Genomic DNA, 12,413 nt, shown 5'->3' on the forward strand with positions numbered 1-12,413 from the left:
TCTTTTTTCAATGGTTACTGAATTCAGACCCAGTCTGGGGATTTTTTGTCCCCTTCATAAATATATGAATTACAATTATGACAAATTTTTGTTAAACACGTTTTTTGAGCTAAACCTCATTTTCCTGTAGAGACAAAATTCAACAAATCAGAGAACAATTGAACTTGTCTCTCTTATCTATTCGTCTGTCTGTCTGTCTGTTTTGTGTATTGAGTCCGTTGCTCTCTAATCCTGACGCTCGTGCTTTTCTGCACTTTGCAGAAAACAGCCAAGATGGAGGAATTCATGCCGACTTAATATATGACAGACCATATGACTATAGCTCGGCGCCTGAAATCGTGACGATAGACCGTAATGCCAAGTATGAGTTCTCAACCTTAGAAAGGGGGGTTCTGCAAGGGTATCCATTGAGGGAACAACAGGAAGATAAAATGCAGTATTTGCAGGTATATTTTATTGATTTTCTTCATTTGTTTTACTTGATCAATTGAACTATTTTTACATTGCTAATGTGCATGATGAAATGGCCCTTTGAGCCTTAACAGTATCTTGCATCTTGCATTTTGTGATGCTACCTATGCCTCTTATTTTTATTTCATTTATTTTTTGGTCTTTATACTTGAAACAAAACTACACTCTGGCTGACTAATGTTTGGTAAATATGACCATCGACAGTCCCATCAATATCAAATATGCTTCGTTTATCAAGTAGTGTGTCCTAAGCATGGACCTACATGGAGCTGAGCACATTTTTTGTCAGAGGGTAAGAGTTTAGTAACTGACTTACCTTCTGCGTTTCAGGAATCCCTCAAGGTTCAGGAAAGAACTACAAATATCTGCTCATGTTCTACCCAAAAAGCATTGTGTCCATTGGATCCAACATTCATCCCAGTCTGCAGAGCTGCCAAATGCTTCTATTTAGCCTGCGTTAACACCAAAGCTTGTTCAAACACACAGCCTTCAAGGGCAAAATCCTATTTTCTCCTCTGGTTTCAGTTTAACTCTGTAAACCAGGAATTCTGGCCCACAATCAGATATCGGATGAATATAAATGAAAATTACTAATTAGAATAGTAACAATGATAATGATGAAAATCTTTCTGGACTTGGCCTGGAAGACTGTGGTGAGCGTATGTAAAAGTAGAAGCAACTGATGCAACCCACACAGTATGAACCCGAACAAAGCATCCTAACACTGTGTCATCTTTGTCCTAAACAACTTAGCAAGGGCTTCGCTAGTTTACATTTACTGCAATTATTTACATATTGAATAAATATACGTTTATTTTGAAATTGGTATAACGCCCCACATTTCCAATATTATAATAGACATTTCAAAAAACCGATGTGACATTCCCTTTAAATCCCCTTTAAAGAAGCCTTGAAACAGAGATGTATACAGTAGCTACCACTTCATTACATCAAGTCATCACTCCATCCATTGTTTTTGTGTCCAAGACACCATAACATCAGATTCCTTTGATTGCAAAGTAATATTTGACTGTGTTCCTCCTCACTGTATATGCGTGACTGTAAAACGAATGAGGTGCACTCTTTCAGTTACAGGGCAACTGGCTGAACAATGACACAGTCACAGTATTTTTGTTGCTGCTGGAGGGTTTGAGGCCCAGTTAGACCATGAATCAACAAAAACCTATCAAATCATAATCAAGTAGCACCTCCATTTGAGAATTGCTATGGCACTTCTCAAGTGGTTTGATTGCAGAATAAAGCCTCTTTGGCTTAACTGCTTTGTTGTGTGACTCTCTGTCTGTCTGTCTGTCTGTCTGTCTGTCTGTCTCTCTCCGTCCCTGTCCTGCTGAGTTATCCTGCATCGTAATTCATTCTAATGCTTGTGCTGCCCTCTGCTGTCCAGCCCTTCCAACTAACACCCTCAATGCTACTGTATCGTCTGCTGTCTCATTTCTCTGCATCTACTAAAAGCCGCCACAGGGGGGCAGGCTGATATCAATCTTGTGGCTCTTGACATCACCTTGACAAACCCTCTCTCTCTTGCATAGTTGTCAGAACAGAATGGAATGTGAGTATAACACATAGGAAACTATCAACCTGTCAGTCACATCACCAAATAATGACGGTGGAGAGTAGTCGTCGATGTATGGTAGAATGTTAAAATAAATCAACAAATAAATAAAATTGCTCTTAGCACCTGGGGCAAACAGCTTGCTCATGATAGGCTACATGTAGGATTTTGAACACACTGCAGTTGAATCGGTGTACAAAAGTTTTTTTCTCTCCGAACTGCATGTCACCAAACCAAATATATGCAGAAAGCAGTTCATTGGGATTCCTGCTTATTAAGTGACAATCAGTCTTCACAAAAATTAACTAAATCAACAAAAATTGCAGTGCAATGTCAACGTGGGGCTCTCAGCCATACAAGCTTGAAGAATCCTACATGTAAAATATCTAATCAATGATAATAATGTAGGTGAGATCTACAATAACGTTAATGTACTTACAGTGCAGGGCCACAATGCGTACCTACTCTGTGTTGTACAGTTCTAGGTGAGTGAATGCCAAAGTAGTCTAGAGACTGAGGGGTTTGGTCTTGGTCTGTGTCTTGCATCCAGGTGCCCCCTACAAGAAGATACTCCCACGACGAAACAGACATGTGGACCAGCGACAGGATCCCCTCATACCTTCACCGATGGGGCTCCACCGAGGACATGATAGTGAGTGCCCACTACAGCTCCACCTTGCCGCGCCACGAGAGGCGCAGGAGCAGCCTGGTCTCCTACCCCGAGGAGAGCCACCATCACCATCACCCACATCGCAAGCGGCGACGCTCTGAGGATAGCATGCACTCCCTCAAGCACCTGCCCCGCGTGGTTTGCGGCGGGGAGCGCTACGAGGATGAACTGCGGTGTTTCAGCCGCGACGAGGTGATCAACTTTATAGACGAGACTCCACTGCCGAGTCCCAGGAAGAGCCCGCGGCGCGCATCCACCATCTCACTCACCCCCTACGTGTACGAACATCACACAGTTATCCTTCCTCACTTTGCGCTCACAGACTTTGAGCGTGAGCCTCAAGCGCTCCGGCGGCTCTCGGAACACAAAAGGAGCAGCAGTCGGGGGAACTCACCCGAGGGTTCCCCGAAACCAGACAGACCTGGTGGAAAGAGGAGCCACGGGGCTTGTGGCTCTGGTAGAAGTTACCGGGAGTGCCTGCAAGACGGGAAAGAGCAGGGCCAAGTGTGCTCACCGGGGCGATGCCAGCAGACTGTAGGGCACTCTCCCTGTAGGCCCAGGACAGGCGGTGGAGCTCGTGCTGACTGGGGGCACCAGAAACACCTGAGCAAGGCCGAGAGTAAAGGAAGCACAAACAGTTTTGTAAGCACACCTCTGGCATCGTCCTCGGGTTACGTCATATTTCACTCTGATTCTGTAGGCTCCACTACCTAAGAGTTCTCCCATGTTAAAGTCAACATTATTAATAAGGTTATTATCATAATGAAGCCCACCTGAAAATGGTGGTTATAAGAATTTAACTATTGGGCCTTTTTACTACTGCCACTGCTGTTTTACTATATATACCACCAATAAATATCCGTGAAATGGCCATGGGAGTTTTGGACATATTTTCTGAATGGGGCCTAAGGTTGAGTTAGTATGTAGGCAGGTCAGGCGGTCACATTATTCACCTTTCACATCACAAAATGTCCATTGAGGACACTTTTTTTTTTTCAGCACTAACACAAAGAAACTGTTTTTCAATGGTGTGAACATTCCTACATCTTGTTTTTGCTGTTTGGTGTTGTTTCTTATGAAATGCTCAAAGAGTTGGTGGAGGTAGTTGTTAGGGTGATGTTTTTCTCTTTTTGTTTTTTTGTTGTTTTTTACTTGTTTTTGCACTTAGAACTCTTTACTCACATTGTATTTCATTTGACCTGTAATGGTTTTGTGTTTTGTTGTATGAACACGATTGCTTTCATGAATACTGCCCATTCACCTTGAGACTGACTCAAGGGTATGCAACATTATACATGTTTATCCTGTTTTAGTAACACATGGACACATCGGTTTTCACAACACAGGGAAGGCTTTCTTTTCTTTCTTTTTTTAGAGTAACCTGAGAGTGGTAATCCTACACTCTGTCAAGCCTAGCAGTTTTACACCTTAATGTGTGAGTTATTGAGATATAAATGTAAAGACCCCAAAATTTTTTAATGAAAATGTGAAGTCAGTTTTTAAAAAAGATTGTCATGTCATGTATATAAGAAGGAGATAGCATTTATGGTTTTGTTGTTCTTTTGGTCTCTAACCCAAACCCACCCCAGTTCTTGCTATTGCATTGTTTATGTTAACTGGTGTAACATGCAGGTTGTAAACTACAATACAGCAGTTGCACACCACATTGCATATTTACATGAGGAACGCCAAATTAATACACCAGAAAATTGTACTTTTCCTCATTAAGTCAGCGTGTCAGCTTGGCCTCATCTACTATTTGTTTCAGTTACATTAAAAAGCACCAGTAATGATTTTGAAAGTAGGCGGCCAAGAGGGAACCTATATAAAGATGCCTTCGGCTTACTACATGTAGCATATCTTAAGAGCTTGTGTGAGACCTAAACCCAGAGAAAATGTTAGCACAACTTACAAACATTGATAATAAAATGGAAATGGAGTGTAACTGCATACACATATACACTTTGACTGCTAATGGTCTTGACTTTTCTCTGATTTAACTAAGCCCCCATGAAGTATTGAATTAAATCCCCAAACCCTCAGTAAGGCATTCTATAGGAAAATTAAACTGAAGACTCTTGTATAACCTCATATTTAGAAAGGCTGATTATTTAAAGTCAAAGAAAAGTGCAAAATGTCAAGGATTAAAATGCCACTGAATCGCTTCCTAATGCACCATAATTGTGAAGAAATTTTCACCTAGCTAGCGCCCTTACTCAAAATGTAGTTCACTGGTGGAATGAACATTGCAATGTAGCTTACTTTACAAACTCCACTGTTAAATCAATGAAGCATTTCTGTTTAGCAATTGGCCGACTAAAAGAGTGAAAACTCTTCTACTGAAAAATAATAATTAAAAAAAACAAACAGCTTTAAGCGTTGACCTCTCCTGGAGAGTAACTGCTAACATGAATGTATTTGCACAGATTAGATGTACATTCTCAAAGAAATTAGTAAGAGATAAGATGAAAATATCGGCATTAATGGCTCCAGCCCCCCACACCTCCTTGATGGACGGATGGACAGATGGTTGGATGGATGGAATATCCCCTTGACAGCCTTATTAGTTGTGAAACTTTTTTGCTACTACCATCCAAGTAATAAAGTTGCACGTGTTTGACATAGGCTTTTTAACTCATCTGCAGTCATTTAAATGTTTACTTTGAATTCTTACGTAGTTGTGTATTCCCACTCACTGCAGCTTATTCAATTGGACAGGTGAGCTGAGATGTACATTTCTTTGGAAGCGTAACATCACATTCCCCTGTCAAACTTTGCTATGTCATAGATTTTTGGATTTTGTTGTGTTTACAATATTTAAATATAATTTTGTAACTTATTCAAAGATTTATGACTCAAATATGAATGATGTTAAATGTTATGATTTTCTTGTTCAGATGATGACTTTGTTAAAAAGATACGACTGATTAAATTCACAAGATGATGCTTCAGAGAGTGTTTTGCACCAGATGGATTTCTGTTTGTTATGGTTTTTTACTTGTCTTTGGGAAGGGGTACACATTAGAAAGTTTCATTTCTTCTTTTTGCTTTATGTTGATTTCCCGTCTCCCGCAGGAGTTGAGGCACACCATGATGGACATAATAAAGTAAGATGCTTAGTGTTTTTCACCAAGACTGCATTAAAGTGAAGCCCATACAGGACAACAAGACTAAGGCTTAGTGTCCATTGCAAAAATTGAAGGTACATTTTTACACACGACTCATATATTTTGCTCATGTAGCCAGTATTTTTATTTTTATTTATTATTTTTTGTCTTGTAAAAAATGGTGCAACCATAGATTGACACTTTATTAATCTCTAATGGAAAATTTAAGTGTCCAGCAGCTCATAATGATAATTACTAATCAACAGTACAGTAGTTTAATCGTTAGCCTCTGTCTTTGGCTGAGCTGCTTGATGGCCACCTTGAATAAGGACCCCCACAAAGGTGACTAGAGGTCAACTGATAGTGGGTTTTTAAAAGTCCCTGTCAAATTCCTGTCTCGAGTGCCCACCAAATCAGTCACAACTTTACTAGTGTTGAGTCCTCATTACCTGTGACTTCTCAGATGATGTCTCTGGGAATTAGTTAATGGGAAAACTTAACTTTTACAGCAGAGTATCCAATCCTTGTCAAATCCCGATTTTCTTGCACCTCTTATGGTTAAACATAACACTTAAATACCTTTCCAGAGAGGATAAACATTCCTTAAAACACATTCCCTTTTTGTGAAAATACAACAAAAGACCACATTTGAACATGTCTAGAAAAACCACAACCCTCAGATGAAAGCATTTTTACCCTTATCCATGAATAGATATTTTGAATTACACTGATTTTGTAAACATGAACAAAATATTGAACACATTAGCCTACATTACATTGTACAAGTGCTGTAGTAAGGGCTAACAGTGGACGCTTACCGTAGTGTCTAATGAAACCAACCATGAGAACCAACTTCTTCTTTCATGTTGTTAGAGGAATATTTTAATGCTCATATTGCTCTTTCATATCAGTGTAAATAAATCACAATTCTCCACAACACCATATTTCACTAATACAAAGCCTTGAGTGAAGGTTCCTACCTTTATGGTCGTGTCTCAATGGACGACAGTGCCTCCTACTGGACAAAGGTGTGCACTACACTCCCCACCACCACCACCACCGTTTCTGGGTCCTACAGAGCACGTGGGTCACACTGAAAGCTCAGGGCAGGTAAGTAAAAACACCAGTAACTTTTGAGCTCGTTATGAGGAGCTGTCCATGTCAGGGACAGGTTCCTATTTGGACTTCTGCAATGAAATTACAATACAGAATCAATTTTGTGCAACATTAGTCTAAATAATCTGTATCAAATTCGAATAAAGGTTTCACAACTGTGAAAAAATGACCAAGAGTCTTTATAATTTCTGAGATGTAGGTTGTGTAGGTAAGATAACCTGATTTTTGTGGAAACGCAGAAAAAGGCATGTAAATGCCTGTAGGCTATTTGACATTTTGACGAATAGAATTAAGGTTTTTGAAGGTTGAACATTTTTTATTTTGCATTCTGCGTTAAAGTTTTACCTTACATTTTATCTAGCCTCCACTACAGTCAGAAGTGTAGCAGTCCTGTATGTGATTACAACAGCCACTTTCACTTCAGTATTCAACCACTATGGCTGTGCTAAAGCGCTATGAGCAGAGTGGCGCAGCGGAAGCGTGCTGGGCCCATAACCCAGAGGTCGATGGATCGAAACCATCCTCTGCTATGTGTTTTCTGACTTTTTACTATCGTTTTAGTTCATTCTCAAGGAAACGTCCGTGTTTCTTTCCTTTGACTTTACAGAACTAATGCGCTTGGAAAACAGTTTATTGTTACAATTAATGCGCATTTTAATGTTAACCCCAAATTTAGTCCCAAATTTTTCATGAAAATATCTAAATCATGTGCCATTAGCAACCCTTTGAAATAATCAATCATTGTTTGTTTTTTTTAATTTTCATGGAAAAATAGGAGAAAAAGTGTGTGGGATATATGTAGGCTACTAATTTTACATATCCATATTTCTTATATTCCAGCCCAATTTTAACTTGGCTGTACTACAGAACTTTTTTTTTATTTATTTTTTTTACTGTTACCAGTGCCAGCATACATAACAGATGCTTGTGTGCTTTATCACATGTTAGTGTGACTATTTTCAAAAACATGTAGAACAACTAAAAGCAAAAACAAAAAGACACCTATCAACATTACCATTGTCACTTTTGTGCAACATTTAAGACATGCATATTGTAACTTTGTCATTGGATTTAGGTTACAGTTTAGTGCAATATTGCTTTAGTGTACTTTTCATTTTACCATTGTAAATGTATTTTTAGTGCAATATTGACTTATTGACCTAGGGGTCACTCAGAATAGAGGTAACCTGCATAACCTCAGTCTTTTGTTCAGGTTTAAATGCAATTTCAAAAGACATAAAACCAACATGACTACAAAATGCACATTTTAACAAATTTGATGCAAGCTTTTAAAACAGTTTTTTAAGAAAATTCATGAATTGCTCATCTTGCCAACCCTAACAAGTAAAGGGAATGGTCCCTGGATTTGTCACTGATTTTAACAAAACTGCTAATAAAAAGAAGCCTACTAATGACATCACAATGATTCCTCATCCTTTTCCCTAAAGATCTATAAAGGAGAATATGGGAAATCCACTGCCTCCTTTAACTCATCAGACATTTTCTGATTTATCTCATGAGTTCTTGGCCTTTACTCTAAGTCCCTGGTATGAATCTTTACAGAACTGCAAAAATGCCCTATGGTCAGGTTTGTCATGTTTGGTGCCCCAGTGGTCCCCCATCACTGGTATTAGCAATTAGGAAGTATAACATTAGTGATGATGAGTGACACCAGATGTACAGATGAACTTTATTTGAAGCTTCTAGCTTATGATGGTACCTTGCCTATATTGACCAAGATGTTGAGAAACAATAGGCTATTTCATAAAAGTCTGTATTGATACAGCTAGCAAGTAAAATAATTCTGTGACCCAAGTTTAAATGTCAGAAAAGGAAGCCATTTAAAGACATTTTCCTGGACCAAAAATGGACGTTTCTGTAGAATATCCCCTCTACTAACAGCAAAGTGCTGCCTCCTGACAGCTGACTGCACAGGGTGTTAACAGAGACTCTTTGTTTTAGCCAAACTTTAATTCCACGCTGTGCTGTAGGTCAATCTGGAAACAGCCTGGAACCTCTGCTCAGACCTTTTGTAGGTTCACGCTTAATTAATCAAGGAGTCCTTGAGTGAGTCACATGTTCTGTGATGATGGACTAAAGCAGCCTAACACTGTAGGCCTATGATGCTGCAGCAGGGAATATTCGAGGGTTGTGCTGTTGAACCTATAGCACTGCTTTATTTATAGTATATCAGTAAAATAAAGAGGGTACTCAGAAGTCTCACTTCATCCACGTCTGCTCTCTTAAGAGCGCTTGACTGGTCCTAATCTAATGCTAATAAGTTATTATCTCACTCCCTTCGGTTCTCAGCTCTAATATAATATAGGTTGCCTTCAGGTTACTTAAACAATGCTGAGTGGAGTTCATAGAAATTCTTAGAAAATGTATTCAGTTTGGAAGTCACGTGGCATTGCTTTTCTTGGATAATAAAACATTCTTAGGCCTTCAGTGCAGGTTTGACTGTGGGAATGGAGAATATTTACAGAGGGGATTTATTTATTATTATTAGATAGACAAACCAAAAGAGAAAAGTTAGAATGACCATGCAGGGGAGTTTGGGTTCAGTTGTTAACTTGAGGACATGCCATAGTTAACATTTGCAGCAGGCAGTGACTCAGGACACCCATGTGCATTGCAATGCAATAGTGCCCCTCTTCCACGGAGAAGCGGTCTTTTCAGCACATGCCATCTCAAAGAGCTGTGGGCGTTGCAGCGATTCTCCTCGCTGTGAGGTGCCATCCTTTCCGGGGCTGCGGTTTAAGAATGGAGACACTTTATGACACCCCCAGCAAAACAGCGGAAGAAAACTTTAGAGCGCTTTAAAAGAGCTGAGTGATGGACAGGTTCGGTGTCTGGGCCTGTGGCATATGGCCTGTAAAGTCCAGCTTTATGTGGGTGCACTGCATCAACCTACAGAGCATAGGCCGAATACGACTAGACTTCAACTACTAATGCACTAAACCTGCCTGACATTATTTTCAGATGAAGGTTAATTGGTATTTTATGAATTGGATCGATGAACAACAATTAATTCAATCAGCTGTCAACCTCGATCAGAACTGTAAAGCACCTGTAGATCAACAGGGTTTCTTTAAGTCCATGCAGAGCAGACAGAGGAGGGAGTGCTGCGTGTAATTTGCAGCATGTAGGAGAAAATTGTTGCGCTGTCCAACAACATCTTGATTTGCTCGCTGCTGTTTCGGTAATTAAGCGTGAAAACAAAGAATGGAGGAAATGTGTGCAGAGCCGAGCCCAGTGGATCTCGCTTGTTTCTCTATATAACACCTCAGAACCATTTTTTAATTGTGAATTTATCCAATGTAGCCTACGTCTCTATAAACGTGGCACAAACTCAGTGTTTATAGCCTTAGTCTATATGTCTAAAATGTTTGACACAATTCAAATCTACTTTGCTCATACAAAAGAAACATTAACTCACTTATTTAAGGGGCAAAAAACAAACAAACACTATTTTTTCCCCACTCTGTCAACTAGTCACCTACATTGTGAGATCAGGACCAGTTGTACCACGTTACACAATCCTTGACCTTTATAGCCTACCAATAATAAGAAAACACATTCTTTATTTTTGATCATTTTATTAAAAAATAAAACATACAGTTGTACAATAATTGTGGAAATCTATACATTATAAACAGTCAAACTATAATTTAGGATATCTAGTTGTAAAAGTTCTACCAAGGCCGCCACACGCTGTGCTGAGTGTGTGCAGCTTGATCCCTGCCACTGACAGACACACACTTCTTGTGACTGGGACTTTTCCGTGGGGGCGTCGCAGCAGCTGCGGCGCGTTTGGCTCCAGGTGAAGGCCGTGCGTCCTCGCTGGGTAGACGACAGGACGTGCTGCTACTGCGGGGTTTCAGGACGTTCAATCTGCCCGTGTTTCCCTCCTCAGGTGCCGCTGCAGATGGATGAAGCCTCCGCGCCTCCTCCTGCGTCTCAGTCTGGCCCGGCGCGCCGCTGTCCATGGTGCTGGAGACTTCCCCTCGTGCCACGGAGCGGCAGAGTTTACCGGAAAGCTGCGATAACATCCAGCGGTCGCCTCCGTTCAAGGTGTCAGTCATCACCAGGTACTGGTTGAGGTTCGCCAAACAATTACGGAAGCCGGTTTGGTAATCAGAAAACTCGGAAGCAACGGCGGAGCCTGCAATAGAAAGACACCTTAAGGTCAGAGATGCACAGAAGCTGCGTAACATAAGTTCATGATAAATGTCCCCAGTGCTTGAATACTGATGTCTCTGTCTACTGTGAGGATCAAGTTATAACTCACAGCTCTGTATCTTTTGGAGGTTCCTCAGATGTTTCACAGTCAGCTCCAGGATATCAGCCTTTTCCAGTTTGCGCTTCCGAATCTGTGTAAAGAGATGAAAGATCATATTATTAAGATATGGTTCTTCTAATCATTAGCCCACTGTTATAAATTGCCACTAGCAATGTATTCAACATTGTAACGCTTCTGACAGCCATACGTACATTGGTGCTGTAGTAGCTCTCCAGAAGAGATTTTAACTGGTCCAAACACTTGTTGATGCGAGCTCTTCGTTTCTTCTCCATGAGTGGTTTGGATACCTGTTACAAAAAAAAAAAAAAGTAAAATGTCAAGTTAATATTTCTCCAACATTCTTCAGAGGAATTCAGATTTCCACCTTAAATTTAGATTCCTGTTGTGATTTTGCTCCACACACCTTGTGCCCAGAGGTGGGTTTAGACTTTTCTCCGCAGTCTGTAGTAGCCACCATCCTGTTAGTCCTCCGTCTGGTTTCCTTGAAGTTACTTTCTTTGCCTGTGTGGCGCGCGCGAATGATGGAGTTCACTCCTGAGTGGATTTATATAGAGACACCCACTTAACATCTCAATGCAAACAGTCCCGCCTGTCTCCCACTCTAAGCTGAAGGAACACTGGCGTCATTTGACAGACAAAAACCTGGATCATTTTTCAGCTGCTTAAAAGCTGCTTAAAACATTAAATATTAATATTAAATATACACAACAGCACTGACATCACTCCTGCACTTTAGATAAAACTATGGCAACTTTACTTCTCTTAATTGTGTTTTTTGTCTTTAAATGTTATTTATTTATAGGCGGCTATTTTGTTGTTGTTGCTATTTGTTGAATTGACTCACTATTGTTTTTAACAAGTTTTTAAAACCTTTTTAACAATCTTTTATCTGACCTGGGGGGACTTCTGCACAAGAATTCCTATTGTACCCAGCTTGCTGTGTACAAAATGGCGAAATATATTTCTTGAATCTTGAATCTTGAATCTTGAAAACATTTATATATTTACCTTGAATGTTCCATAGTCTTGTTTTGTTTTGTTTTGTTTTTAACACGAATCCATTTCATGTTAAAATGTGTGTAGGAATTCTTTTCTTTAATTTCTTCAGTGCTCAACTAACAAACTGTTCACTGAAACAGGACCTGAAGTTTGCAAAGAAACTGTCCGACAAAC

The 12,413-nt window shown here is 40.0% G+C and overlaps 2 protein-coding genes across 3 annotated transcripts in view; one reads left to right on the forward strand and one right to left on the reverse strand.

Annotated features, from left to right (window-relative positions):
- gpr153 (G protein-coupled receptor 153) overlaps positions 1 to 5,667 on the forward strand; it is a 35,827-nt gene extending 30,160 nt beyond the window's left edge. The window contains exons 6-7 of one of the 2 annotated variants that reach the window (XM_085781519.1): positions 2,022 to 2,041; positions 2,595 to 5,667. In XM_085781519.1, the coding sequence (XP_085637645.1) occupies positions 2,022 to 2,041; positions 2,595 to 3,428 (854 nt within the window). In that variant the 3' untranslated portion in view covers positions 3,429 to 5,667. Of the gene's footprint in view, positions 1 to 261; positions 447 to 2,021; positions 2,042 to 2,594 lie in introns of both variants that reach the window. The other variant, XM_085781518.1, reaches the window with a different exon arrangement.
- Positions 5,668 to 10,617: 4,950 nt separating this feature from the next.
- Positions 10,618 to 11,742, reverse strand: hes3 (hes family bHLH transcription factor 3). Its single transcript, XM_085781520.1, has 4 exons — positions 11,644 to 11,742; positions 11,432 to 11,527; positions 11,229 to 11,310; positions 10,618 to 11,102 (listed from the first exon to the last, which is right to left on the reverse strand). The coding sequence occupies exons 1-4, from the start codon at positions 11,695 to 11,697 to the stop codon at positions 10,633 to 10,635; spliced, it is 702 nt and encodes a 233-aa protein (XP_085637646.1). The 5' UTR covers positions 11,698 to 11,742; the 3' UTR covers positions 10,618 to 10,632.
- Positions 11,743 to 12,413: the final 671 nt, after the last annotated feature.

Source organism: Trachurus japonicus, chromosome 7 (genome assembly GCF_045865225.1).
Source record: "Trachurus japonicus isolate A0001 chromosome 7, Traja_1.0".
NCBI lineage: Eukaryota > Metazoa > Chordata > Actinopteri > Carangiformes > Carangidae > Trachurus > Trachurus japonicus.

Excerpts from the sequence above, each read along its gene's own strand:
- hes3 (XM_085781520.1), bottom strand. The coding sequence starts at position 11,697 with ATGGTGGCTACTACAGACTGCGGAGAAAAGTCTAAACCCACCTCTGGG. Across the intron at positions 11,311-11,431 it reads AGAGCTACTACAGCACCAAT|ATTCGGAAGCGCAAACTGGA; the intron begins GTACGTATGGCT and ends CTCTTTACACAG. Across the intron at positions 11,103-11,228 it reads CCTCCAAAAGATACAGAGCT|GCTCCGCCGTTGCTTCCGAG; the intron begins GTGAGTTATAAC and ends TTTCTATTGCAG.